This window comes from Embiotoca jacksoni, unplaced genomic scaffold (assembly GCF_022577435.1).
Source record: "Embiotoca jacksoni isolate LCO1_2020_lvr unplaced genomic scaffold, fEmbJac1.0.p SCAF_19, whole genome shotgun sequence".
Lineage (NCBI taxonomy): Eukaryota > Metazoa > Chordata > Actinopteri > Embiotocidae > Embiotoca > Embiotoca jacksoni.
In genome coordinates, this window is record NW_027185329.1 from 6,977,201 (window position 1) to 7,004,130 (window position 26,930).

Below are 26,930 nucleotides of genomic sequence, written 5' to 3' on the forward strand. Positions count from 1 at the left end.
TACGAAGTGTCTGTTTTGATTATTTGAGACATGCTCGCTGCACAGCTCTTCGGATGGTAAAGTCAGTGACGGTCCACTGCTTTGGTCCAAACTGAAATGTTTCAAAAAATGATCCAAATAAAATGGCCACCAAATGTTGTACAGACATTTATGTTCACTGCAGGATGAATCTCACCAACTCTGATGACCCACCGGCTTTTCCAATCTGAGGTTTCCACAGATATGAAACGAGGTTCAGATGTCCAGGGTGCATCCAGAAGATGAATCCTTCTGACTTTGTTTGATTGTCTATGACGCTTGTAGATCAAAACTTTCACACACGTATGCAAAAATCTTAACACTTACTAAAACGAACTTACTATTAAAGTCTGGTTACGTTCTGTTTTGCACACAACATGCTCACACTGATGATGTTAACGTGTTGATTTTTACCAGGTGTAATGTTTTATCAGCTATAGGGTGCTAACATTAGCCAATTCGCAAAACAAAGCAAAGCCAAGACTGATGGTAGTAACGTATAAGTATTCATTTGTATTAATAAATAATATAATAATAAAGTATTGAACATTTTTAAATGTTTGACCTTGTGATGGCAGATGAAGATAAAAAAGTTAAGGGACAAATTAATATGCAAATCTATCACATTTATTTTCACATGTTCTGTTAACTAGTTAGTCATCGGTATATTTCAAATGTAAAACAATTCTATTTTTCCTAAAAGCAACACATACAAAATCGCAATCAATTCTATATTTGTTGAGAAATTACTCAAAATCACAGTGTGATCCTCATGGTTGCATTAGAGGAAATGTAACGGGAAAAAAACCAAGTCAGCAGGATTCATCGTCTGGGGAACATGAATTTCTGGACAACATTCAAACGCAATCCGTCAAAATATGTTTTGATCGGTGAACTGGCCAGAAAACGTTCATGGACACATGCCGCTAGCATGTCCAATAAAAAAATAGTTTTCTACTAAAGGTCATAAAAAATTTTTTTTTTTAAAGTACAATTTAGGAGCTGATATGCAAAATGTTGGTACCGTTTAGACAATTTGCCAAATGTTCACAACTGTAGTAAACATTGCAATCTACAGGATATTACAGACAGGCAGCAGTTCAAAGACAAAGCCCCAAAATGTACTACCACTAATTTGTGCGACAACAAGTCCCACTTTTAGCTTAAACTTCCCCAGTGTTGTAATTAATCAAGAGGAACATGAAAGAGGACCAGAAGGCTGACGGAGCAGTGCGGAAAGAGGAAAGGTCAAGTAGCACAGCCAGAGAAGGGAGACAAAAATGCAGAGAGGCAGCAGTTCAGCTGGTGTACAGCCGGCGTATGTCGTCAGAGGCTGGGAGAGAAGAAACCGACTGGGGAAGAAGGGTGAGGAGTTCAACGAGGAAACATAAATATTTGATCATGACCAGATTGACAGGGGAACAAAGGGCAGAGAGCGCATCGCCTCCAAAAATGTCCTTTTCCCACACAGTGGAGCGTTAACGTTCCCTAAATACTGTATTATACTGTAAGTCTGCTGCTTTATGGTGGGAGCTCGACTAAAAATGCAATTTGCAACTTGTAATTAATGTTATGACAGCTGTGGCAGTAAATTAGACTTTACTGATGCAATCTTTGGAAGAACTGCTAGTATCTTATATTAGAGGGGGGGGGAAACAACTTCAACTCGTGACGAGGGTTTTGCTAATCAAATGCATGATAAAGTGTGACGCTTGGAAGTGCATGCAATCATAAAAAAAAAAAAAAAATTCTTGACATGGCTTTACTAAAACTTTGAAAAAAAAACTTTGATTACAGTGACAAGCGCATGTCTATTTAAACCTGTGATAACAAAAACAAAAACAAAAAATCGATCCTACAAACAATCTACAAAGCCCGCGTCTGGAAAAGTTGACCCATTTTGTAAAATACAAGAAAAACAAGCATGTGTCGTTCGTTCATTCTCTTTTACCTTTATTTAACTGACAAAAGCACAACCGTTAAATCACTGTTCCTTTTAATTACATGTTTCTATTGTTTGGAAACTGAGGATACCGATTGTTGCAAGTGGAATTCTTTTTCCATTTTTGCTTAACTCCAGCTGCTCAAGAGTCTGTGATCCCTAATTACTGATTCTCTTCTTCGTGATGCTGCATAATTTTTTCAAAAGGAGACAGATTTGACCTGCAGGCAGGCCACTCTCTGTGTCTATGAAGCCACGCTGTGGTGGCACGTGAAGAATGAGTTCTGACATTGTCTTGATGACCTTCCCGGGAAAAGATGTCCTGCCTTGATAGCAGAAGAGGTCTCTTTAAAATGAATTCATTTATAATGTTTGGTGTCTCTTTAGAGATAGATTTCATAACAAATCACAAATAATCCCATTTAGAGCACATCTAATGAGTCACGCAATCAAAGTGAATATAATAAATGTGACCCTGCACCCCACATTGCAAAAACAGCAACAAAAAAAACATACATTTTTCTGCAGAACAAGTAAACATCCAAATTTTCAGTCCATGACCTTGCCGATGTCCGCACCTAGCTTTAGTTTGCTACCCAAGTGGCCAATATTCTCATCAAAGGCTTTCAGAATCTATTTTTAAATTATGACTCAAGACTTGCCAAACACTTGCCGAGTATATTGGGCCTCTGAGGCACCTGTCATCCTGCTACAACTATTTCTGTCTGATAGAGAGAGAGAGCATCAACAGAAAACAAACGTTTCTGTGTCTGGGGACTGGAGGTATTCTTTCTGGTGTGACTGAGTCTCGACGCCTGGCAGCGAGCCGAGGCTGTGCCCCTTTTTGACTCATTTTCTTCACTGATACTGTGGGACTTCAAGAATGCAGCCTTCCTCTCCGAGCCAACCATAATTACAAGTTTTTCATGTTTTTCCTCTCACTTATCTATTTTCCAATGCAGAAGTCTTTGAAGATGATATCCAGGATCTCCTCTGCCCCGACCCGTCCAGTGATCCGGCCCAGGCTGGTGAGCGCTAACCGGACACCCTCAGCTGCCAGCGCGAGGTCAGTGTCGCGGTACCGCTGATACTGAGCCAGGGCCGCCACGCACCGCTGCAGGTGAGCCCTGTGGCGAGCCTGGGTCAGGATGGGGGCACCAGACAGAGGGTCGCCACACCTAGAGAGGAAGTTAAGAGGAAAAGAAAAAAAAAAAGACCGAGAACAATTAAACAATCAGAATTTTGAAATTTATTTTCAAAGGGTGAAAAGCAAAAGCAAACATACTGTTAAGCTAAAACTAAGATTTTTACAAATTCATCTGAAATACAAAAAGTTAGCATTTTTCTTTCTATTGTATTGTATAAAACACATCAGACTGTAGACAAGTCAAAGGCAATTTTAGGCCTCGTAAGGAAACTCTTAGTGGGCTGCAATAACTACTAATATTATATCCATCCTGTCAGGTCAGTTTGTATTGATGCAGCACACATCCTGCAGAAGAAACCAATCTTTCTCATATATTTAAATGACACATAGTGGTAGCTCTTGCATGATAAATTAAAGCAACTCACAGAGTCTTGACATGGCTGTGCAGCACTGTGAGGAAGTCCTTCAGTCCCTGATTAGTCTGACAGGAGATCAGACAGACCGAGGGAAGTCCAGAGACCGCTCTCAGCTCCCTGTCCAGCTTCTGTCTCGGCTTCTCAGGCAGCAGATCCACCTTATTCAGCACCAGGAGACACCGGTCTGCAGGACAATATGTGGGAAGTAAAAACTCAATCGCTAAGATTTCTATTTGCGTTGCCAGTTGCAGGCGTTGTAACTATACCCGAGAGCTGAGACAGAGACCAATAAAACATATTTGCTTTATTGTGCTTTAAATGCCTTCAAAATGCAGTTCAGGAGCAGCAGACCAGGCTGTGATTTCATACCCGTCTCCGGCTGCTCCTGAGAGGGCAGCACGCTCCTCAGGTGGTCCTGGAGGAAGGTTACAGCGCTCCGTACGTCAGAGGGCAGCTGAGTCGAGTCCACAACCACCAGAGTCAGATCAGCCTGCTCCACCCTGCAGAGAAGAAAACAGACTCAACTTTGTAAGTCTCCCAAGTCAGTGCTGACACTTTCAATAACTTGTTCAGATTTTCTGATGTCTTGGGTACATTTTTAAACTTCTCATCCTATCTGTGTTGTTATATTTCCCTAAATATCTATATTGTAGCCCGCAAAACACTGGCAGTGACATTTGGAATTAATGACCCTAAATGTTATTCATTTGAAGTACTGCTTTCTTGCATCCGTCCAACTGTGAGGTAGAAGCAGCAGTGGCGGCGGCGGCAGCAGTGGCAGCGGATGCTTGTACTCACCACGTCCTTCCTGTAGTGACCCGGGTCACAAGCCTCTGTCCTGCTCCCTGCACAGAAAGTTTCCTATAGAACAAACTGCCCGCCCTTCCTACGGAGCCGCCACGTCACTCAAATAACTTAAACAAACAGGGAAGGAATAAGAGAATATCTGCACGGAAATTTTTTATTTTCGTGGTCACGTCTTTATCTGGATTTTTATCTCCGAGTCCTCTCGTCTGCAAATCAATTTTACAGTATCTTTTCCCACTGAAAAGGGAAAAATCATCTGCCTCTATTTTGTTAAGTACTGGTTCCAATCTAGTGATGTAGTGCCCGATATAATAACACATTTTTCCACCTGCCAAGAACACGGGTACTTTGGGAAACATTTGGAACTGATCTTTATTGGCATGAAAAGTATCATGTCATATTTCAAAATGAATGTTTGCTGATGTCCTTTCTGTTTGTGGATTAAAGTCTTTCAGTCAACCGTGAATAACATTTTATTGGTTAAACACTTAAATGTACATAAAGCCTTTCCATTTTTTACTTAGAGCTCTTCCTTTTCTACTATAATCCAACAAAGTAAAAAAGACTGAAAACTTTATTTTCACCTGCATAATAGATCAATTAATAATCATAGTGATTATGTGCTTTTAGACCCATCCTCTTTCCTTCTGCTATAAAACACCAAACTCATACGTGGTTAAACATGCGACTGCATGTAAAGATTTATAAAAGTGTATTTAATAGAGTGCACGAGCCATAATGTCCATCCTTCCGCTCGTGCGTTTGCCTGTTTGTATATTACACAGCGGTGATGACGAGGGCTATAAGTATGGCTATTCTTCCCGAGTGTAAACATAAGACCAAGCTGTCAAAAACCTCTTCATGGTAAATAGTCCACAAGAAGGAAAAGTGGCTTTTCATTACGCAACCTCCTGAACGTGTTTGTCCCGTGTATTTATAACTGTGGCTCAGCAATAACATAAACTCTGGGGGCTATATAGACATTGCGAAAATATAGCATGATGTAGAGGGGGGAAAAGGAATGACTTATTTCTTCCTTTCTTTGTGTTCGGGGACTTATTCTGTTTGTCTACAGGCAAATTTGCCCAGCTGAATAATACACATGTAAACAGTCGCTGAAGCAGCAAAGCAATACTCAACATGCACTATTGTTCCGCGCTGCTTTCCTGCATCCTGAAGTCAAACTTTCCACCAGCCAAGACACTTCAGGTGAATGAGGAAAACTCATTTAACTAACAGATATCACCGTGGAACTTTCCCAGTCGTTTTATTAAGAAATAATTTTTTTGTATTCCAATTTTTTTTTTTTTTAAACCAAATTAATTAGATTTATCTAAATAAATAAATTGTAATTTGTATACATTTCCAGAACAGAAATCTGAACATTAGATCAAATTCTTGTTTCAGTTGGTTGACATATTAGAGTCAAACGTTTCTACAGATATCTCTTTTTATTACGCCATAATGGCAAATGGCAAAACCTATGTTTCAGAATTTTTATGGAAATAAAACCGGAAGGTTTGGTGTGTAAGTACTACTGAAGAGGACATTTCTGGTTGAAAGTATGAAAAATTTTTTTTTTTTGAGAAAACAGACTATAAAGATGTTTTGTTAAATTAAAGGCTGTTATTCTCAAAATATTTTTTTGTTCCCTCACACTTTGAGCATCGACTGAATGTTACAATAGTCGTAGCATGAGGCCAATGCATGAGTGCCTTAAACTGTTGTACCACCAAGGGCCACTAGGAGTTGGCTCCAAAAAGGCCCTGACTCAATTGACTCTTATTCAATGCAAAGTCAAAATGTTTTTTTCCAAAAGTCATTATGGTTCCATTCGCCAAAGTGACTCCTTCTTAGTAGTTTTCTGTCTGTTTATCTGAAATTAATTACATCATTATTTAGATATCAGGCTTCAAAAAGCGGTATGTTTGGGGGCGTGTCTGTTTGATTGACAAGTCTGTGGTGCAGCGGGCGGGGCGTAGTGTCCTCGGAGGACGAGTCGGATCCATCGCTCACTCGTCTCCGGCTTCAAATAAGCAAGTGTAACCAAATATGGTCACCCCTGGCTCCAAAATAGCAAGAAGGTGACGGCCAAAATACCAAACTCAAGGCTTTAGAACAGCAGTTCACAAAGCAATGGGTGACGACACTGTTGGCTGCCGCTTAGACCATCTATATTCAGATGGTTTTTACGGGAGGGGTGGGGGGGGGATTGTTCAAATATCATTAATAGCCTGATTTACATAACATTTTATGAATGCTAGCTTTTTGTGAATTTCAGAGAAAAGTGTGGGGAAAAAAAACCCTAATGTGTTTTGGACATTTTCTTTCAACCAGTCTGAAAGAAGATGTGTTGAGGAAGCAGAACAGCCCAAAATCTCAAAACTGACTACTGCATGAAAAACGTGCTTTTTGCCTGCAGTGTTTTAAGATTGTCGACCTGCTTCATAGAAATTTTTATATTTTCTAACTTCCCCCTACCTTTCTCGAGCTCGGCGGACCCCTTCTCGCTCAACCAGGTCCGGACTTTCTCTGAGACCAGCAGTGTCACTCAAGAGGACAGGGAAGCCACCGATGTCCAGTGCCGTCTCCACCACATCCCTGGTTGTCCCGGCGATAGGAGACACAATGGCTGCGGGTCTCTGGCCTGAATGTCAAAAAAGGTTAGAGCATAAGATGTGATATTTTACATTGTCCTTCATAATTATGAAATCTCTCAAATCTGTCTGACTTGCCCATCCTGTCAGTGGCTCTTCACCCAAATCCCATTCATTCCCACTGAAAACAGACAACTTCAAAAAAAAAAAAAAAAAAAAAAAAAATTCCTTTTTAAAAAATAAAACTTGATTTACTCAAACAAGGCTCATGCTCTTCCTAAACATGAGAAATGTGGCTTCTTCAGACACATTGTGCAGCACTTTCACTATAAACTGTACACTCTCCGAGCAGCACCCCCCTCCTCCTCCTCTACATTTTTTTTGGCTGGCTAGTTGTCGATTTTCTCCGTGTGACTCATTTGTTTAATCGTACTGATTTATTATGTTATTGTGTTATGTCTGACACACCCAGTGCTACAGTGTGACTCACTAATGTGTTTTTGGAGCTTCAGGAATAAGATTTAATAAACATTGGTGAGCAAGTTATCAACCGGAAATCAGTAGAAACAGTCTAATTCAGGTTTTGGATTATTTAGGTGAGATGTTAAGAAAAATCACCACAGCTAGCCTTTAAAACCGCCCAAAAATTGCATATACACATACAGTATATACATATAAACACTTATACTGGTGGCCACTCTAAAATTGTGAAATGAATCCTTCAAACTTTTTTTTAACCCTTTGCAGTTTAACGTGTTTAGTTAATTTTCTAAAAGCTGGTGTCATTATCTCAAAACAAAAAAAACTGTCTGACTTGTTGCCTCAGTAGATTCTTTTACTTTTCTCGTGACCATAAAAATTATAATATTTAATTTAAATGGCTGGTTTGTGCTGAGGGAACTGTTACATTATGTAAATGCCAGGACACACTTTACTGTGATAATAGAATAACATAAACCTTAATACACGAGCTGCACTGTACCTACCTGTTTAATCTGTGCTCATGTATCCCACCTCTAATAACGCTGCCAGGGTGAGTGCTGTGGCCGCGGGGAAGACTAATGAGAACAGGAAAGGATAAGAGGATTTTATCTGAAGTTTGACAAATACGCTTATTATTCTGATAGGAAACTGACGAGCCGTTGCCAAGCTTCGAGTCTCGATAGTTTACATGAAGTGATTCTAAATGACTTCAGGAAACAATAACCTAAACAAACATAACCTTACAACAACAGCTGCTTTAGATTGAGAGCAAATGTGCCTCCACAACTAGAGATGGGTGCAGAAGTGATTTAAAATGAGAACATCTAGATGCTACTGAATTATATTTGACAAATATTACGGGTTTACTTATGTTTATCGAAATATTTCTTTATTAAATATTGTTTTCTATACATTCAGTTAAAATTGAATGCAGACTAGGACGGCCACAATCAAAACATAAGAGAATAGACTGGATAAATGTCTTCCACCTTTCATGCCTTTTACATAAAAAAAGAGAGTAGAATTTAGGAAAATATAACGCATTAAAAGTTGTAAGAAAAATGAGAATGGGAATTTAATTAATAATTTCATGGGCAAACTCTGTCTGCTGAGGAAGATCGTATGATTTGATTTAAAGCTCCATGACAGTTACTAATGGACCACAAACTCCGCCTATTTTGTCAACAACTTCTACTTAGTTCTTCAAAACTTTCACTGAATTCTGGAAAAAAAATAATTTTCCAGGGTTTTCAGCTGAACTCTGGATGATGGGGTCACTTCATATAACTTCGACTCCATGTCTACCATCACACTGTCTTATTTTTAAAAAAAAGTCAGACTGCTGCTTGCTTCTAGATTTTTCTCCCCCATAAAATCAGGGAAACATATTTCTCTCACTCTCTGTGCATGAAGCACAGTATTTGAATTTTAATGACTCACACACATTTCATTTTTTTTTTTTAGTTCATGCTGCTTATGCTATGACAGATGTTGCCTTCTCTCCACGTAAAACCATGTCTGACAGCTCTATGATTCAACAGAAAGGTCTGTATTTAGAAGATAGTGAGCACATTTGAACTTTAATCCATTTACCGTGTGTGTGTGTGCGCGTGTGTGTGTGTGTGTGTGTGTGTGTGTGTGTGTGTGTGTGTGTGTGCTAGTTTTTCTCTTACAGAGTGTGTTAAGAAGGCTACTTTTCCCTGCATTGGTGGCTCCTGCGATGACCACCTGGACCCCGCTTTGAAGCCGCTCGCCCCTCCTGTCATCTTTTAGGTGTCGCTCTATCTCTGCTTGCAGATCCCACACCGACCTGTCCACTGTGGGAGAGTCACGGACAGAGAAAGACAGCGGAGGAAACAGGAGGTGACGAAGGTTTCGTGTTCAACTTCACTTTCGTGGCCTTGGACGAGGAATTTCTGTCCTTTGAAGGAAAAAGGCCTGTCCTCCGGTGTCTGACACGTTTCGTCTGGTTGAAAAATGGGTCATGGGCTTGTCTCTTTCCGCACATGACTGCAGCGGAAAGATGCTGTTGACGAAGCGGCAACAATACATCAGTCTTCTTCTTTTGCCAAGAATTCATCCAACTTTGGTTGATTTGGGATGAAAATTAAGAAAACACGAGTTATACCTTTCTGTATGCCTGCACGTGGAAATAGAAAGTATTTATGCCAGCTTTTCTATTTTTGGAAACAAGTCTATTATTACTTGACACTCTGAGGCGTGAGCCAACATTCCATGCCACCAAAACAAACAAGCTTTCCCAGGCTTTATTGTGTTGAAACTTCACAACATGTGAGGCCTCTGAAGAGCGCGCGCGCGCACACACGCGCACACACACACACACACACACACACACAGTGAGCATGGGAAACCTGGGCACACAGAGAGCAGTAGAGGTGCACGGTGCTGCTGATAACACAGGTTGTCTTTGAAGGTAAGACGAATGCCTCTACTGTCCCTCCGGCCTTCTCTCCACACTTCCTAAGGAAACTGTCTTTTGAGCAGTTTGATGTCAATGGTTTCTCCCTACAGCGCAGCAAACTGGCCAGTTGCAGAACCAAACAGGAAAACCAGATGGACTCCTCTCTACGTGGAGAGAAACAGAGCCCTCGGACCCGCTCACCTCCCTCTAAAGGCCGAGGGATGGCTGTCCGGTTGTTGTTCTGCAGCACAGAAGTCAAAGTGCGTACCTTGGTTTAAGACTCCATCCTCAATGAGCTCATCCTCACTGAAGTCTATGAAGGCCTCGACGTGGGCCAGACACTGTAAGACATGCAAAACAGAGAAAACAGAAGCAAAATACAAGTTATTTTAAATATGTATACATATTTAAAATTTCCATTTCTTTAGTGATTATTCAGCAGGTGTAAGTGCTGTGTAAATACTGTGAAGGTATCAAAAAGCTCAGTCCACGAAGAAATGCACACAGCTGGTTTCAGCCACTTTGCTGTTTGGACTTCCGTAAGTTTGTGATGTCACAAACTTATGCTCATATTATATGTTTAGACTGAAAAGTCTAAAATATGGGACTTTTAACCATAAGAATGAACAAAAGACCCTCTGAAAAACATACAATCAAATTCTGGAAAAAAAAAAAAAAAGTCTGAGCAGCTTTTCATTCGATTCAGAGTACAGTTGATTTACATGTTGACATGTCTTCAGGCCAAAGACATGCAGCCAAAACAGTGTGTTGCTACAAGGGCGCAGCTGCTAACATGGTTAAATTATTGTGCCTTAAAAACAGGCACAAATATTTAATTTCATTCTTAATTTAACAGAAACCCATCAAGGTCACATTTTTCAAAATAAAACAAAAAAAACCATTACTGTAATATTACAAAACAAACAAGTAAAAAACATTATTTTACATTAAACAATGAATATTTTAAATACATGAGATAAATACGATTAGGAGAGAAAATGTCAGAACATATTTTAAAAATGATAATTTTTCAGAGATGATGTTGTTAATTTACTCATTTCATCCAATTAAAAGTCAAACATTTTTAAGACTTGCTGCCATTCATCATTTTTAATAAGCTAAAACAAGCAATTATTTACTATTTTGTGGTTAATTTGAAGTTAATATTTTCTGTTATGATCTTCTCCTCAGATAAGTTTACCAGTTTACATTTCACGCTTTAATTTAGTTTTTTAAGTGTTCATCGATACCTTTATACAGTTTATGTATCTGGTCTATAGTAACATTAGACAATAAAATTCAAAAGCCTTCCACTGTTTCTAGGTCTACTTTCAAAAAACACAAATTTTAAGAAAAGTCTGCTGCAATTTTACTTCACTGCCACTGAGGGAGAAACACTTCAGGATTTCCACCACAACACCGATCAGTATTTCGACTAACATGGTGGAACATAAACACAATAGTAGTATAGCTGCACAAAAACAGGAAGCATCAGATTCCCATACTTTAATCCATCCACAAACATGGGAAGCCAATGGTTAAAAAAGCTGCATTGTTTGGGTGTCGAAGGAGGTTGTGACCCCGAACATTACACAGATGGCATAGTTCTCAGAAATCGAAGTACAAAATAAGGGACGTTTGAATTTCTTCTAGGAACCACCCTGAGGAACTTAAAGTTTCTCGAGGGAGAACACCTGGACGGGTTGATCAGTTCTAGTGCCAAAGTGTTACACTAGTTCATACTCTCCAGAACAGTTCACAGTAGAGGATGTGGCCCACATCCATGCAGTTAAAAGGTTTACCTGCTGTCAGTGACCTGCTGCCTCCGTAAGATATGACGGCAAAACACAATCTCGGTCGGGATTAGATATAAATACAACAAATATAAGACCACATGTGCCAACATGCCAGCATAATAAGCACCCTATAACTTCTGAGGACGTCTTATTGGTCATTGTGAAGCTTGTGCATGCAACAAGTTGTATGCAGACAACCAACACAGTTGGATGGCTGCAAAGTGAATAACATAGCTGTTTTAACTATGAAAAAGTTCACGCTCAATTGCACAATATTTCTGAACTTTTTAGACAGTCTACTCAAGTATCAAGCCTTGCAGGAGGACCACATGTCTGGTTATTAAAATAGTAAAATAAAACACTCCACACAACACAACAGAAAGGTCACTAACTCCTAATGTGAATTTTACAGTTGCACTGATTCTTCCCCCTCTCTAGCTTTTCACTATAGGTTACAGTATACAGGATACTTTACAGATAAGAGAAACAATACTGCTCCGCAGAATATATCACAGTGTTGAATGTGTGCCTGTGGTACTTTCCAGACACGTAATGAATCTTGAATCCATCCAAAACAATACAAGGCCAAACATTCAGAGATGGAAAAAAACAAACCTTACTAGGCTGGCACTGAGTGAAGGAGGAACAGCAGCACATTTTAGTACAAAAGGTATCTTAAAACATCTGGTTTGACTGCTTACTGAAAACTTTCCTCAGGATATGTTCAAATCTACACCATTAGTCTGTGTTCTGTGAGAGGACCTACCCGTTTCAGTCTGTGGCTCCAGTCCTGATACAGGCGTCCCAGTTCCCCAGACATCTGTCTCAGAGCTTGTCTCCTCTGGGCTTCTGTCTCTGCGTGGATCAGATCCCCGAGCCCCTCCACCTTCAAGAAGAATTACAATATCTGCATTAATAGAGCCCATCTAGCTCTTACAATAATATCTTGAACGCTATAACTCAAATCTTTTCCCCTCATTATGTGCCTGATGCATTATCTACAGAGGATGTGATCCTTTGCGTGAAGTGTCAGCTAGGACATCCCAGACGAATTCGTTTCAGGGACAATAAAGTTGATCTTATCTCATAATCACATCCTCCACTCGGATAAGAAATTAGCTTTTTATTTCTCTCAAGAAGCATTTTTACTTTATTCAAGGGACTCTTTTAAATTTATGTTGATAATTTTTATTACAAATTTTATTGAGCTGTAAAAACATTTTATGCTTAGTCATAAATCAACGCTCAGTTTAATATTAAAAATCACTCTGGAGCATGAGACAGTGTTATAAACTCATAATCAAATACCCAAAGCAGGCGCTTGCAAATGCTTAAGGCTGTATACTTAAATATTATAAAAAATAAAAAATAAACTCTCCTCCTCAAAGGCCCAGTAGTTGCATTTATGCATGAATCTTTGACAACTCAATGAAATAAATGCCAAAGGGCAAAATTTGTAAATGTGGAAATTTTCACACACCACATTTGATGCATGTGAAATCCCTGTTAGGTGTTCACCTTGTTTATTCTATATTCACCCTGTAGCTCGGATACATAAATCTGCACAGATCTGTCTCGGTGTGTTTTACATGTTCTTCTGACTCGCCTCTGTTAAACCCAGCTTCCCTGCTTGAAAGGCCCTCCGCGTGAACTCCCCAGCTTCAGCAGGCCTCATGCCAGGCACGCTTCCTGAAAAACACACAAACACAAACATGAAGAAATGCATGCGACATGAGGTAGGCTTGCATGATGCATCATGCACCTGCGCACGCACGCACGCACACACACACACACAAACAAACAAACAAACAGGAGACTCGAACGCAATGTGTCACTCGGGTTCACTTGGAATGAAAACAGGCTCAACGGCAGGTCACAGAGGTTATGTGCTCATTGTTTTCTCAACCATTTTCCAAATCTCATCAGGGGGAGACAATGGTGAGCACTAAACCATTTGGCAAATGGGGGGTCATGATCTCTTAACCAGAACCATTTGACATTCTACTGGCTGGTTATCATCCTACCAATACTGTCACAGCCTTTTTTTTGTTTTGTTTTTTAAATGTTTTTAATTATACATTTTATTTTTTTATTGAACAGCACTTTAATGTGATATTATTGAACTATTGCTAATTAATAACAACCTTACAGTACATTAACTGGTGGAAAGCTTTCATGTGCATTTCTACTTTATACAATACTGTCCTCTAGGAGGCCGACAGGTGAATTGCAGTGGAAACAGTCCTTTTCAATCTCAGAGGGATTGTCATGCTTGCCAGTGTGCATATTCTAAGTATCTTGGAAATAGGAATGCATGTGTCAGTTTTCTAATTTAAGTCCCAGTGATGGACGGCCGCATGGCTCGACCGGATACTGTGTTCAGGATTCTGATGAAAGCTTAGAGCTTGGGAAGTTGAGGCTGTGAAGATGCACTGAAAAATATAAAACGGATGATTTGAAAAGTAATTTATCGCACAAAATATTTGATGTTGACTGTATGTCCCAATGCCAATTTATATTGCATCTAAATAAAAAAATAAAAAAGGTACAACCAGAAACACAAATGATTAAGATTTATTTAAATTAAATAACTAATAATTTTCATCTATTGGACTGAGAAAAACACACTGAACAAACAACATCATCGTAGTTTTTTTCAGTGTAAAACACCTTGCAAAGTGACAATGCATCACATGATGTATTCGTTTGTTTGTTATCCTGCATTGAATCATGTTTAACATGACATTGTACTCATTATGGCATCTGTAAATTACCTAGAGCCTGTAAGACAGCAGTAATGACAGCAGGACCACCATGGATGTGGAACTCCACGCTGTCTTCTCCTGAGAAACTGTGAGGAGCTGATGACATGAGCACAAGAAAAACAAAAACAAAAACATTTCATTTAAATATGTAAAGGAAAAAAAAAGCACCTTCATTAAACTTGGAGGTGGATGACCAGAAGTTGAGGCTCACCTAGTTTGTGAGATGATGACTCAAAATGGCAGGGAGACTAAACCGTTTAAAATATTTTGAACACGAGAGACTCAACATCAATATTTACTAACCCTGTTTGTTTTTCTGCTCATGCAGTGCTGTTTGAGACATGTTGAAGAACCACACCACTGCATTGTCTATCTTGTGAATGCTTTTACACCTATCACCACTAACTCAAGTATGCTTTGTGTTACAGTTACATTCAGAGTGGTATTAAAAAAAAAAAATCTACTTGCAGACACAGGTAATAGCTATCATTTATATCTCATCCAGAATGTGTGATGCAAGACAAAGACAAAACAGCATTAATATTTTCCTACATTGTACTGTATCATGTTTGTATCTGCTGATAAATCCTTGGACATGTGAAGAAAAGAAACTCACGAGTGTGTAAACAAGATCACAGAAATGTGGAGAATTAATAAAACTTCTGAGCGTGTTCCAGTGGAGCTCACCCGGGAACCACAGGACAAGTCCCCGGTCCAGGACTTCTTTGGAACGGGGGTCTGTGATGCTACGTAGCAGAGCGGTGCGTGGAGGAGGCAGGCGCTGTGTGAGCCCAGCCATACACCTGAGGGATGACGCTGAGGCAGGACCGCTGACTCGTACGACGGCCACGCCGCACCTGCCATGACCTGATGACAACGCAAAGATGGTGTCAGCATCAGCCAGTCCAGCTGGGACTCCATCGCAGGTGGACAGGAGCCGAAAAGGTGGAGTTCTTCTGCAAAAAGGTAAGAAAATAGTGACCTCAGATTATTTACTAGATAGGTGAGACTATCTAATATACATATCCAAAAAGGTTTTTATTTCTCTTTCGGTGTGCCCTATGTTGTTGTTTTTTTAATAAACTGAACATAATGGCAAAATGTAGTAAAAGGTTATCTGGCAAATCACTTAAGTAACACGGTTAAATAAATTTAGAGTAAAGAGAAATCTAAAACTTAATGCTCGTGTGTGAAAACAAAATGGAAATAGGTAAATTGTTAAATGAGCCAAGATCATGGAGAAAATGGGAAAACTTGCATAAAAAAACTAAACACTCCAACCACTTTTTAGAGGAGTAAAAAAAAAAGAAAAGAGATTGGATTTCTTTCATCATATAGGCTGATTTCAATAAAGGAGGACATTTTTAAATGTAACCAGCAGATTGAAAAGTCTGAAGCTTTATTTTTCATTTATACTCACTTTAATTATTTGAATAAAAGTATTATTCACTGATGATTATTTACTTCCTTCTGATGCCCCGATTAAAAAAAAATATATTAAATTTGAATCAATTAAATCGCATAATTGTACTCTTTTGTAGGAGCCTAGACAAAGAAAAATACTTTCTGAACTAGAAGGTGGTAAACAAGAACAAACCTTCTTCTAAGTGTGTGGACAGCAGCTCTCCATATCCCACGATGAACGCATGGCAGTGGCAGCATAATTGAAATACACCGATACCGAAGTTTTCATTTATTTTCTGCTTCTCGCACAGACTGACATTACAGCACTTCCTCTGCCCTTGGCCGAATCAATATGTTTATCAGTTTCCCTGTCAGCTAATCACTTCATAGCCTGTGAACATATTGCAAGCTGGTAAACAGTGACGAGCCATCATCACCTGCGACTAATTTCGTGTTCTGTTAAAACCTCCATTACCAAACTCACTCCGCTCGTGACTCTTCCGACGTTTACTTTCACCACGGTGAGTCTGTTGCTGTTCCACCTGCTGACTGTGATTGGTTAACGTTTTCTCCAAAGGCCGGTCCCATTTGTTCAAAGTCTGTCAATCTGAAGTAAGTCCCGCCTACTGTGCACCATAAAACGCAGTCCGTAATACCAAATATTAACTAGTTCCGGTTTTTAAATGAGGTTTTATGTCACAGTAAACCCAATTTAAACATATAAATAATTAAAAAAAAAAACCATCTATCTATCTATCTATCTATCTATCTATCTATCTATCTATCTATCTATCTATCTATCTATCTATCTATCTATCTATCTATCTATCTATCTATCTATCTATCTATCTATCTATCTATCTATCTATCTACCTATCTACCTATCTATCTATGTTTTCTATTCCATTCTGTAAATATTATTATATGGAACATGGCTACTGTACATATAGTGAATATGCATTTCTCTTTTAATTATTACAGTTACAGTTGCAGTGCACATCTCAGCCTGATTCTTACAGTGGTCAGAGCTGCTGGTCTTATTATCAAAACATGAGAGGATTGATGCATCGTGAAGTGTGTATCTTCATCAGGAAACAGATGTGACCAGAGTAGTGAGGCATTTGCAAAACACAACATAACATGCGATGCATCTTTCCATATGAGACAAAATTCTGAGAAAAATGATTAAACGGCTGCTGTTAGACTACATTGATTTTATGCAGGTGTACCTAAACATGCAGCCGCATGGGGTGTATGTGTGAACCTACCTTTTTGTTTTTGACACACTGTCACTAATTATCATTCATTTTAAATGATCACTTTTCTTTTTTTTTTCTCTTTGTTTACAATGTCTTTTTGTGTCTTGGACTAAAATGTGCTGCGGTCTGCAGGTCTTCATGATCAATACGCTCATGAGTATATATAACAGAATATGAACACAGATGATAAACATGTGCACTGATGTGTGTGTGTGTGTGTGTGTGTGCGCGCGCGCGCGTGCACGTGCGCCCCACTGCAGCGCCTTGCAGCTGTCATCCCAGAGGGTGGTGAGTAAGCAGAATTTCTACTCTCAGACAAGATGCTTGTGAGTTGTGAGCCATACGAGGGGGAGGGCTGCCAGCCTGCCTGTGCGACTGCACAATGAAACACAGCATCCAAGAGGGGCGCCCACAAAGAGCTTGTGTACATGCTGAAGAGGCATGGCCTGAGGAGCAATCCTTAACCTGTGATCTCAATAATTTATAGAGAGCGCTGTGTGTGCAGAAAGCATGACAGCTGCCACCTCACAGCTGCTGAGAACCATCAATACACAAATGTTTGTGGCTCTTTTGGCCAAAAACACAGTTTACAAGGGCATGGATCTGATTCAAGAGGATGAAAATTCTCTTTGTTAAGGACAGCTGTTATGTCCACCCTCTTTGCACACATCTGCATCCCTCACAAACAGTTCAACAACTCCCCCCATTCATAGTGAAACTGCACACATGGTGACAGAAACATATTTTACCAGCAGGGGATCATCTAACTGCAGAGTCGGCACCACAATGTTTCATTTGAAGAATGTGTTTGTTTAGGCGGTAGGCTGCCAATGACACTCATAGATTATTGTTTGCTCATTTTTAGGAACATAACTGTGACCAGATGTGGCGACACAATTTGCCATGTAAAAAGGTAAATTAAATGGTCTGCTCTTACTGAGTGCATTTTTACCTTTGCTGTTTACAAATCGCTTGACAAGGTTTCCCATTCAAACACACACACACACACACACACACACACACACACACACACACACACACACACACACACACACACACACACACACACACACACACTACGCAGGCAGACAGGAGGAACTGGGGATTAAACCAACAACCTATTTGAGGCACAGCCCCTTCCTTTACAGCCTTACCTGTTTGTAAATATAATTAGTGTGGTGCTGGAATGACAGTCGACAGTGAATGACAAACAGGATACAGGATGTATTGGAGAGTGTACACTGACTGAGAAGACATTGTGTACCTACACCTGGGCATCACGACAAATTTCATCTATGGGGGTATTTTTTGCATTCATAAATAAGTCATAGTCTATTTAATCTCCCAGGACAGGATAGGGCAGTCACAAGCACAGAGGAGCACTGCAGATGCCACCTGCCTGCACAAAAGGAATATCATTATTTGAATTAAAGGAGGGTACCTTAAGAGCACAATGGATATCATCCTGGTCATCATATGAATGGGCATAATGGACAGTTTAGTAAAGTTGTTTATGTCATGTGCTTTATTTATTTGACATTTATTCAAGTGGATTCTATTTCTGGCATTCATTTGAAGCTTGGCTGCTTGCGGAGGTCACTGTAGGATGATAAAAATAAATGTTCTTGGGGATGGAAAAATTGCAAGGTCATGCATGTTTAAAATTACTATTATGATCTTAAAAGATTTATGTAGGGTTAGTGCGCATACACTTTTTTTAAATAATAGTAGGTTACCTGGCTTTTAGTCAGAAATGTAATTTTACATAAGGGAATTCCTCCACAAGACTGCTGATACTATCTGAGTTAATACTCTGTTTTATTAGGCTACTATTGTGAAATATTGTAAGGTGTGTGTCACCCAGCCCCCTCCCTCCCCTCCCCTCCCCGCCCTCCCTCTCTTTGTCCCTCCTCTGTAGTCGTCGGGAGGAGCGCTCTCCATCTAGCCGCGCATCCTGCTCCAGAGAAGCACCAGGATGATCCGCCGCTGCACCGACACCGACAACCTTCACTTCACTTTCATACTCATTTAACCCTTCATTTGGACCCTACACCGGCCGCCCTGCTACACCCATGCTTTGCCCTCCTCCTGAGATGCGATATCACTGCATAATTTCCCGGAGAATATTTTCATCTTCCGTCGCTCCTCGCTGATAGAGAGCATGCCCGACACGGGGACGGCAGCGGCAGGCGCTGCAGCCGCGGCGGCGGCGGCCGCCAGTGGCGCGACCACTGCCGGCGACGGCCCCGAGAGCTCCCGGCACCGACACCGAGCGCAGCAGGGAGACGCGGAGAGGCCGGACCCGGGCGCTGCCCCGCAACAAACCTCCTCCGGTGTACTGGGTAAGTCCAGACTGCCTCTTTCTGCTTTGGACGATGCGGTTTCCTGCCGGAAGAGAGGACAGTTGAACGTGATGTTGGGAGACGAGACGAGCATCGCACCATCACACACACCGTTCTTTTGTCTGCACGAGGGCGTCCCAAAATGACCAAGTGATCAGCCTACAGGCCTGTAAAGAAGGGCTTTAACTTGTGTTTGCAGATCCATACAGCAGCGGCTTTAAAAAAAAAATTAAAAAAAAATGATTGAAGTTATGTTCCCCGTTCTGGAAAATTACTACATTTGGCACATCCTTGTAGCTCTGACCTTATTGTCGGTTTTTGTAGCCTATTAGCTCACCTCCTATGTAAGCTTATTTTCACAGTATTCCTGTGGGCAGTTGCAGTCATCCTGCTGGAGTGGGTTTTTTTTTCCCACAGTATCCCTAAAGGCTTCAGTAAGCTATGATTGGCTGCTAGTTGTTTTTTATTGAAGGGATTTTCATTCATGTCTTTATTGTCTCTATGAGCTCTGTCAACCATCCTGATCACCAAATGTTTATTAACTTCAGGATCACCCAGGGATTTCTAAACTGTTGTTTGACCGGACCACAGCTGATTGCCACGTTATTCCCTCACTCTCAGTTTCCATGCTATTAGATAGCCCATTGGGCAGGTGCATGTTTTGTCATTTTAATGAAGGTTGAGCCATGAATGCCCCTAATTTGTTACAGTGTGTGCATGCTGTGTGGTTTATATCGCCTTACATTTAATAGTATTCTAGTTTCCAGTGCTGTGTCTGTTAGGGACTGCTAAAATGATGGTACCCAGCTTTTCTTTTCTTTTTTTTTAGAGAAGATAAGCAGGACAAACATGCGCTCTGTTTACATTCCATGACACTGATAGTGGATTTGAATAGGCCAAATCATTGTTGTCTCTTTGCAAGATTTGCAAGTGTGGCTATTTTTGGACCAGAGCGCAATATTAGCTTGGATAGGGAGCCTCAGCTGCCGAGCCAGGTTTGTTTTCCTGCATGCAGGGTGCAGAGACAGCCTGTGTGCCTCCTGCAAGTACTGCTGCAGAGTGATGCAGTGGGCTGTCAGCAGAAGAGTGCTCCTTTCCACACTTGGTCGAGGTAACCTGAGCAGGCAGCTGCTGACTGGAAGAGCAGCCTGATGTCATCCTGTTTGGGAGGGTGGCACCGAGTGGTGCCAGTTTGGGTCCTTTAACGGGAGACTGGTGTGTTGGAGGGTCAGTGAAGTGAAGAGTAGTTCAGTTTTACACTCACTTCGTTAGCTTGAGATAGTACGCAGAGCTTAAACCTGTACGGATAGCCATCAATACTTTTTCCATTGCTGATGGAAATGTACCATTGAGTATTGTATTGAATGCCTCATCAGATTCATAACTTGTTTCCGCATTTTTTTAATCTGAAATTTCCTGATTTATTAAGGCAATGGTCTGGTTTGGTTGCATGTGTTTAAACATTTGAAATAAGGGAAAGTTAGCTTCTTTTACTAAAGAAAGAAATGGGTTTTATATTTAAAAAATTTTTTTTTTGTATATTTTAAAGTAAAGCATTAATAAAGTATTTTTTGGATATACACTGCAAACGCAGATGTTGTATCAAATGTACTCTGAGAATTTGAAATGATGCTCAGCGCTGCATTAATGCTTCTGCTTGAGTTTCTGTGACATAAACACTGTGTTGAAAGATTATTATGTTCACAAATATTCCTTTATTACACTGTAACATAAAGACCAATGCGCATTTACTACACATTAGTCTTCCTCAGAGTCACACAAACACACGTAGAGAAGTGGATTGTAAGGATAGTGAGGATTTTCCCAGACACATTTAGCTCTCGTATCACACTTAATTATTCAATGAACACTTTGTCACAGATAATAGAGAAGAAAACACAATACATAAAGGTTTTATTGAAGCTATATTTAACTAATAGAAGTACATAACCTCCCACCAAAAATACAGCTACTAACAATTAGAATAAAATGAATTAAAAATTTTTTTTAAAAAGCAGCTAGATTTTTGTTCGAGAATTCACTCTTTTTTGTTGACAGTTTTTGTTGGTCTGTGCCTCGCGACCACCCGCTTAGTGTTAAATTGCTGTCAAATCCAAGCAGAGCCTCCTCCCTTATCTTATATAAAAAAAAAAAATTATTATGTCTGATCACGAATACGTGAACTACAGGGATGGTAACATGACTAAACTGAAGACGACATCCGTCCCAGACAATAAAGAAACATCCTACATCCGATCTAATGTTTCCAACAGAGACTGTCTTGCTCTCTTGAAACCTCCTGCCCCCACTTGTCCGTATATTTCCCTGCGTTGGTTATGAGAGAGAGAGGTTTGGGGGCTTCAGTGGGATTAAAATGATATCACATAACCGCCTTCACACGTGTCAGTGTCAGTCAGCTTGCACAGCAGCAGGGCAGGGTGGCTTCTCCATGCAGCTGAGATTTTGGTTGCAGTCTGGAAGGATTTTCCTCACTGGAGGCTTGGATGCTCGATTGTCTCCATGCCTCCACCATATTTTCCTAATCCCTCCACAGAAGACTGGAATGACTTTGATCCTCTCAGCCATCTTCCTTTGTAGCTCCAACACTCACAGGCCTGTGTTTCAAGGATTAATTAAGCACCCGCCATTAGAAAATGCAACGTAAAAGTCTCACCAATTAGTTTGTGTCCCCTCTGAGGCCAGTGTTGATAAGATTGTGTGTTGTGGAAATCAGGTCATGTAATTTGTGATTGCCCAATCAGCCTGCACAGTGGTTTAGGATTTGGGACATTTGTGAGGACATATGGTGAAATACATTCTTACTTTGATGCAGTATTAGTGAGCCGCACTGTGTCTGCTTGAGATCGTTGTCATTAAGATCTGGTTTAAACGCTTTACTTTAAATAACATTTTTACTTTTATTCTGCATTTTATCTTTTAGCTGAATTTACAGTGCTTTTCATTGTGCTGTTGCAGCTTGGGAGATACCTTCTCTCATCAGGACAATGTCTAAAATATGCCAGTAATTAATGTATTGTAGCCTCATATGTGGGCATTCTTCATAAAAGCTCTGACATTAGCCCGTAATTGCCCATTGCAAAAAATGTAGGAATCAAAATGTGTGTCACACTGTGATTACAGGGCAAGCTGTGTCATGGACTAATTATAGTTTTTGGCTTTGTTCTGCCACAGAATATAAATTATGTGTGACTATGAAATATATAACAGTGAGCAGGTTCAGCAGTTAAAATCTAAAACTGTAGCACGAAACCCTTTTTTCACTCCTGTTCTGATGTGAAAGTGCAGGTCTTTTCTGAGGCAGTGTTGAGATTTGAAAGGTCCATTTTCATCTTTGCAAACTTATTTAACTTCGTCCTTGATGCTTGGCATTAATAAATGCACTTTACAGTCTGAAAAATGCATGAGGAAAATGTATTACGCAGGGATCTGCACTCATCCATAGACTCTTGGCCGGGGCGCAGCTCTCACTGTATCTCTGCCTCTCAAGCAAGTCGAATACCTCAGCTTTGCATCAGACAGATTTAGTCAGGTTCAATGTCACACAGGTTGCTTTAAATACAGCAGGGTGAGGGGCAGCATTGAGTGGAAAACTTCCAAAAAGCAGAGTTGTTATTCACAGCAGCGGCAGACAGACCGAGCCACTGCTTGTGCGCCCACCCACAGCTTTATAAATGACGGGGATGATGAACGTAATGCAGTATGATATAAAGACAGCAGTGTGTTGTGCCTAATGACTCTGAACTTAATGCCTCTCTCTGCATCTGCCTCTTTTCCTATCACTATTCTTCACTTCATGCTCTGCAGATATATATTTCCTGTTCCCCCTGTTTTCTTCTGAGGTAAGTGCTGAGCTGCACATTAGCTGCATTAGCAGTCGAGGAAAATCGCCTCTATGTGGGGTGACCTTGCTGCTAGTAATATTGGCTTTATTAACCTTACCTGATGGGTCAAACATCCAGCTGACGGATGGCTTTAGTGAGCCAGCCTTTGACTGGGCAAGACATTTCACGCAGGAATTAAACAGACCATCAGGCTAACTATAAAATTAAAAAGCTGGCTCTCTGCTATTTATTACGAGCAGCTTGGCTTGAAAGTGAGATCATTAGGTTAGGTTAGGTTAGGTAGTTACTTTATGAATCCCCGAGGGGAAATTTTTTTCGCTACAGCAGCATACAGAAGCAATAAGATAATAATAGAACAATAGAAAAGCAATAAAATAGCAGTAAAAAATATAAATATAAAATATAAAATGCACAGTATATACAGTACAGTATATATCTATATATATTATATACAATTACAATTACAGTGAAGTTGGAGCTGGTCAGATGATGGTAAACACTCTAGACAGTGCTGCAGTCACTTTCATGGATTTTCTGTTGCTAAAGGTAGAATTGTGAGGAAATGCAGGTATCTTGTGGTCTTGTTTGGCGGATTGGTGCGGTATCAGCAGCAAAGCAAGCATTGCACCAGACCGTTTTGATGAAGAGGGAGCTGAGCTGGAAGGCGAAACATTCGATTTACTCGTCAATCTAAGTTCTGACTCTCACCTATTGTTATGAGCTTTAAGTACTGACTGAAAGAATGAGACTAATACAAGCTGCTGAAATGAGTTTCCTCTGACTCGTCTCAGCCTTAGAGATGGGGTCAAGAGCTCTGACATCTGGTCTGAGCTCCTTTGGTTAAAAGGACCCAGTTGAGGTAGTTTGGGCATCTGATTCGGATCCCTCCCGTGCGCCTCCCACTGGTGGTTTTTCAGGCACATTCAACTGGTAGGAGACCCCAGGGTAGACTCAGAACATGCTATGTCTCATGTGGCCTGGGAATGCCTTCGGATCCGCCAGGAAGAGCTGGAAAATGTTGCTGGGGAGAGGGACGACTGGGCTTACTCGCTCAACCTGCTGTCTCCACGACCAGATGTCGGATAAGCGGCAGAAAATGGATGGATGTATGGTTCTGTTTCCAGAAACATCAAATCCATCACCTTACAATGCTGGGATGATCAGGAATGCACAGATTTAATGTGCCTGATCGGATTCAAAGTCAATCTGACCTTATTAGGCGTATCATGTTTTGGCTGTGATCTGATTGATCCACCTTAATTGCATCTTCTTAATCACTGTCAAAATCCTGTGTTTCTGCTATCAGTTACAGTTGTTCAGTCTCAGTGGGCCGTCGGCTCAGCTGTTAGTACAACACCAATCTCTGGTTTCTTGTATTTTACCTGGAAATTAGTCCAGATTTTGTAGATAAACTGAGTCACCTACAACCTATGTGACTTTGGTTGACACAGAAAGGGTGTTGCCATACTGACTCATTGGTCTGTTTTTATTTTGCGGGGCTGATGACACAAATTAATTACAGATTTGTGTCCATTTAAGAGAAAGAACTTTTTTTTTTTTTTTTTTTTTTAAATAATAATTTGGAGCTGATTGACATGTTTCAGAGTCGTCGTTGGTTGTTGTCATTTCTAGCATCCAATAAAAATCTAAAACAAACAGGGAGCTGCATGCTCATGCTGAATTATATTTGTTTAGATTTGGATCAGTGTGACCACCACACCTTTTGATCAACAGTAGGGTTTGCTGTTTTGTCACCTGATTCTTGCCAGCTTGTTTTTACTAGCGCAGCCATCTGTAGACGGTCGTCCTCTGTGAATATGCTGCTGTGTAGATGCGTATTTCCGGAACCATTAGCTGCTGATGTGTTTTAGGAAGTTGTGCTAAAGCATTTTTCTTGCCAGTGGTGTTTCACTCGGCCTAGATTCTCAGGTTTTTAATGGCTTAATCACATCACCCGTAATGCTTCTTTGCTTCTAGCCAACCAGCTTCTAAATCTCCATTCATGGCCTCTGGAAGTTTACACTTTTTTTTTTTTCCATTTATAGGCATGAAGATTATCAAACTGCACGCAGTAAACGATAATGCACACTCCAGAGCTTAATGCATTTGAAGCATCTGTAGCTTAGAGAGAGGTGCTGCTGGTGTTGCCCATCGCCTGCCTTGTGTGGAGGCAGTGACATGTTGCAGAGACCTTATCGGTGAGTTTAGGCTTCATGCTGTACGATCAAAGCACAGTCAGTAAGCAGCCCTCTACGGTGTGTACTACTGATACTATATTCCTGTAAGAAAAAAGTAGGATTGAAGTAGATTCGGTCACCGTGTCCTTTATCTGCTGTGGCTGTACTGACTAGGCCTTGGTTTGACCCCCCCCCCCCCCTTCTTTTTTTTAAGTTGCTAAGAAAAGCTCGGAGAAACACAACGACCACGGTGAAGAATGCTGTTTTTAGCCCCGGTCGTAGGGAACTGCTCCACATTAGCCACTCTGCGGTCTCCAAAAAAGGATAAAGGGCTGCGAAAGTGTAACACATGACGGAAGAAAGCTCTTTCACCTGCAGAAAGTCAATGAGAGGCAGGGGAGTTGTAAAGCACAATCTGCCTGCAATGTAGGTCCTCCCTGATGTTCTTGTTCCTCTTCTAATGCCCTCCTGTGACTCATTTTGTTTAGCCACTTCAGAACACTTCAGATTTGTTTTGCAGCTAGAGACGTTAAACCTTCTGCAGAAAGCAGCATAATCTGTTTTTTAGAAGTGATGCATGCTCACAAATATTACAGCGCTCATCTAAGGAGTCATTTCTCTGTCACTTCTCTTTTTTTTTTAGCAACATTTTACTCTGATTTTCTGGTATATCTTCCTGTTTTTTTTTAAATTTTTTATCTCGTTTGGTAAGTGAGTGAAGGCCAGACAGGGAGCGAGTTCAGTGTGAGGAACAGAATCAGGGTTCATTAGCCTCTAATCTTTATCATAGACTGAAGAGAGGCTAAATTATGTGTAGCCCTGTAATGGGGAAAACAATACTTGTATATTAGCATAAAGCTCACAGCTGTAGATGACAGATAAGAGCTTGGCTGTTGGTCCTCCCCTCAAGTTTCACCTCAGTAAATGTCCTGTTAAAATTTTTCCTCTTTAGGATTTTTTTATTGAAATTTATTTTACTGGTTAGATGTAGGAAAATCTCCTCTTATACAATGTTAATTTTTATACTTGCCAGAGGAAACATCTGTCACCAAGACACTTCTTTATTGTATAGAGCCATTATGGCTTAATGCCAGTACCATTAACCTTCAGAGGTAAAACAGCAATGTAGCAAAGGACCCACCATGTTATAGTTGCAGAGCATATAGTTTGTGGTATTAGCCCAAGAATCAATGACACACAGAACTTCTACTGTAAAATATACAAAATGTATAAAAAGTCACAGAATAGATGCAAATGCAATGCAAAACAATGTGTGCATAAAACATTTACATCATTGTATAACTGAACGTGCTGCTTTATTGAGATCAGTGTTAAAATAATTTTTTATTACATCTTAGAACAATGCATGAAAAAAGTGCTGTTGCTAAAAGATTAGAGGAGTCTGTTACACCTTAGATTAATCCTTTAATACCCAGTTATCCTTTTTTAAGGAATTACTTTACATGCATAAAAAAATATTACGAAATCACAT

General features: G+C 40.3%; 2 protein-coding genes across 2 annotated transcripts in view; one reads left to right on the forward strand and one right to left on the reverse strand.

Annotated features, from left to right (window-relative positions):
* Positions 1-597: 597 nt before the first annotated feature.
* Positions 598-16,317, reverse strand: gtpbp3 (GTP binding protein 3, mitochondrial). The gene is made up of 11 exons (XM_069153261.1): positions 15,991-16,317; positions 15,081-15,349; positions 14,403-14,489; positions 13,235-13,317; positions 12,395-12,514; positions 10,101-10,173; positions 9,084-9,227; positions 6,812-6,977; positions 3,893-4,023; positions 3,533-3,707; positions 598-3,138 (listed from the first exon to the last, which is right to left on the reverse strand). Exons 1-11 carry the CDS (start codon positions 16,053-16,055, stop codon positions 2,907-2,909), a joined length of 1,545 nt encoding a protein of 514 aa, XP_069009362.1. The 5' UTR covers positions 16,056-16,317; the 3' UTR covers positions 598-2,906.
* Positions 16,318-19,000: 2,683 nt separating this feature from the next.
* Positions 19,001-26,930, forward strand: part of ano8b (anoctamin 8b) — a 37,922-nt gene continuing 29,992 nt past the window's right edge. Inside the window, exon 1 of the mRNA XM_069153262.1 lies at positions 19,001-19,398. Within this exon, the coding sequence (XP_069009363.1) occupies positions 19,218-19,398 (181 nt within the window). The 5' untranslated portion in view covers positions 19,001-19,217. The remainder of the gene's footprint in view (positions 19,399-26,930) is intronic.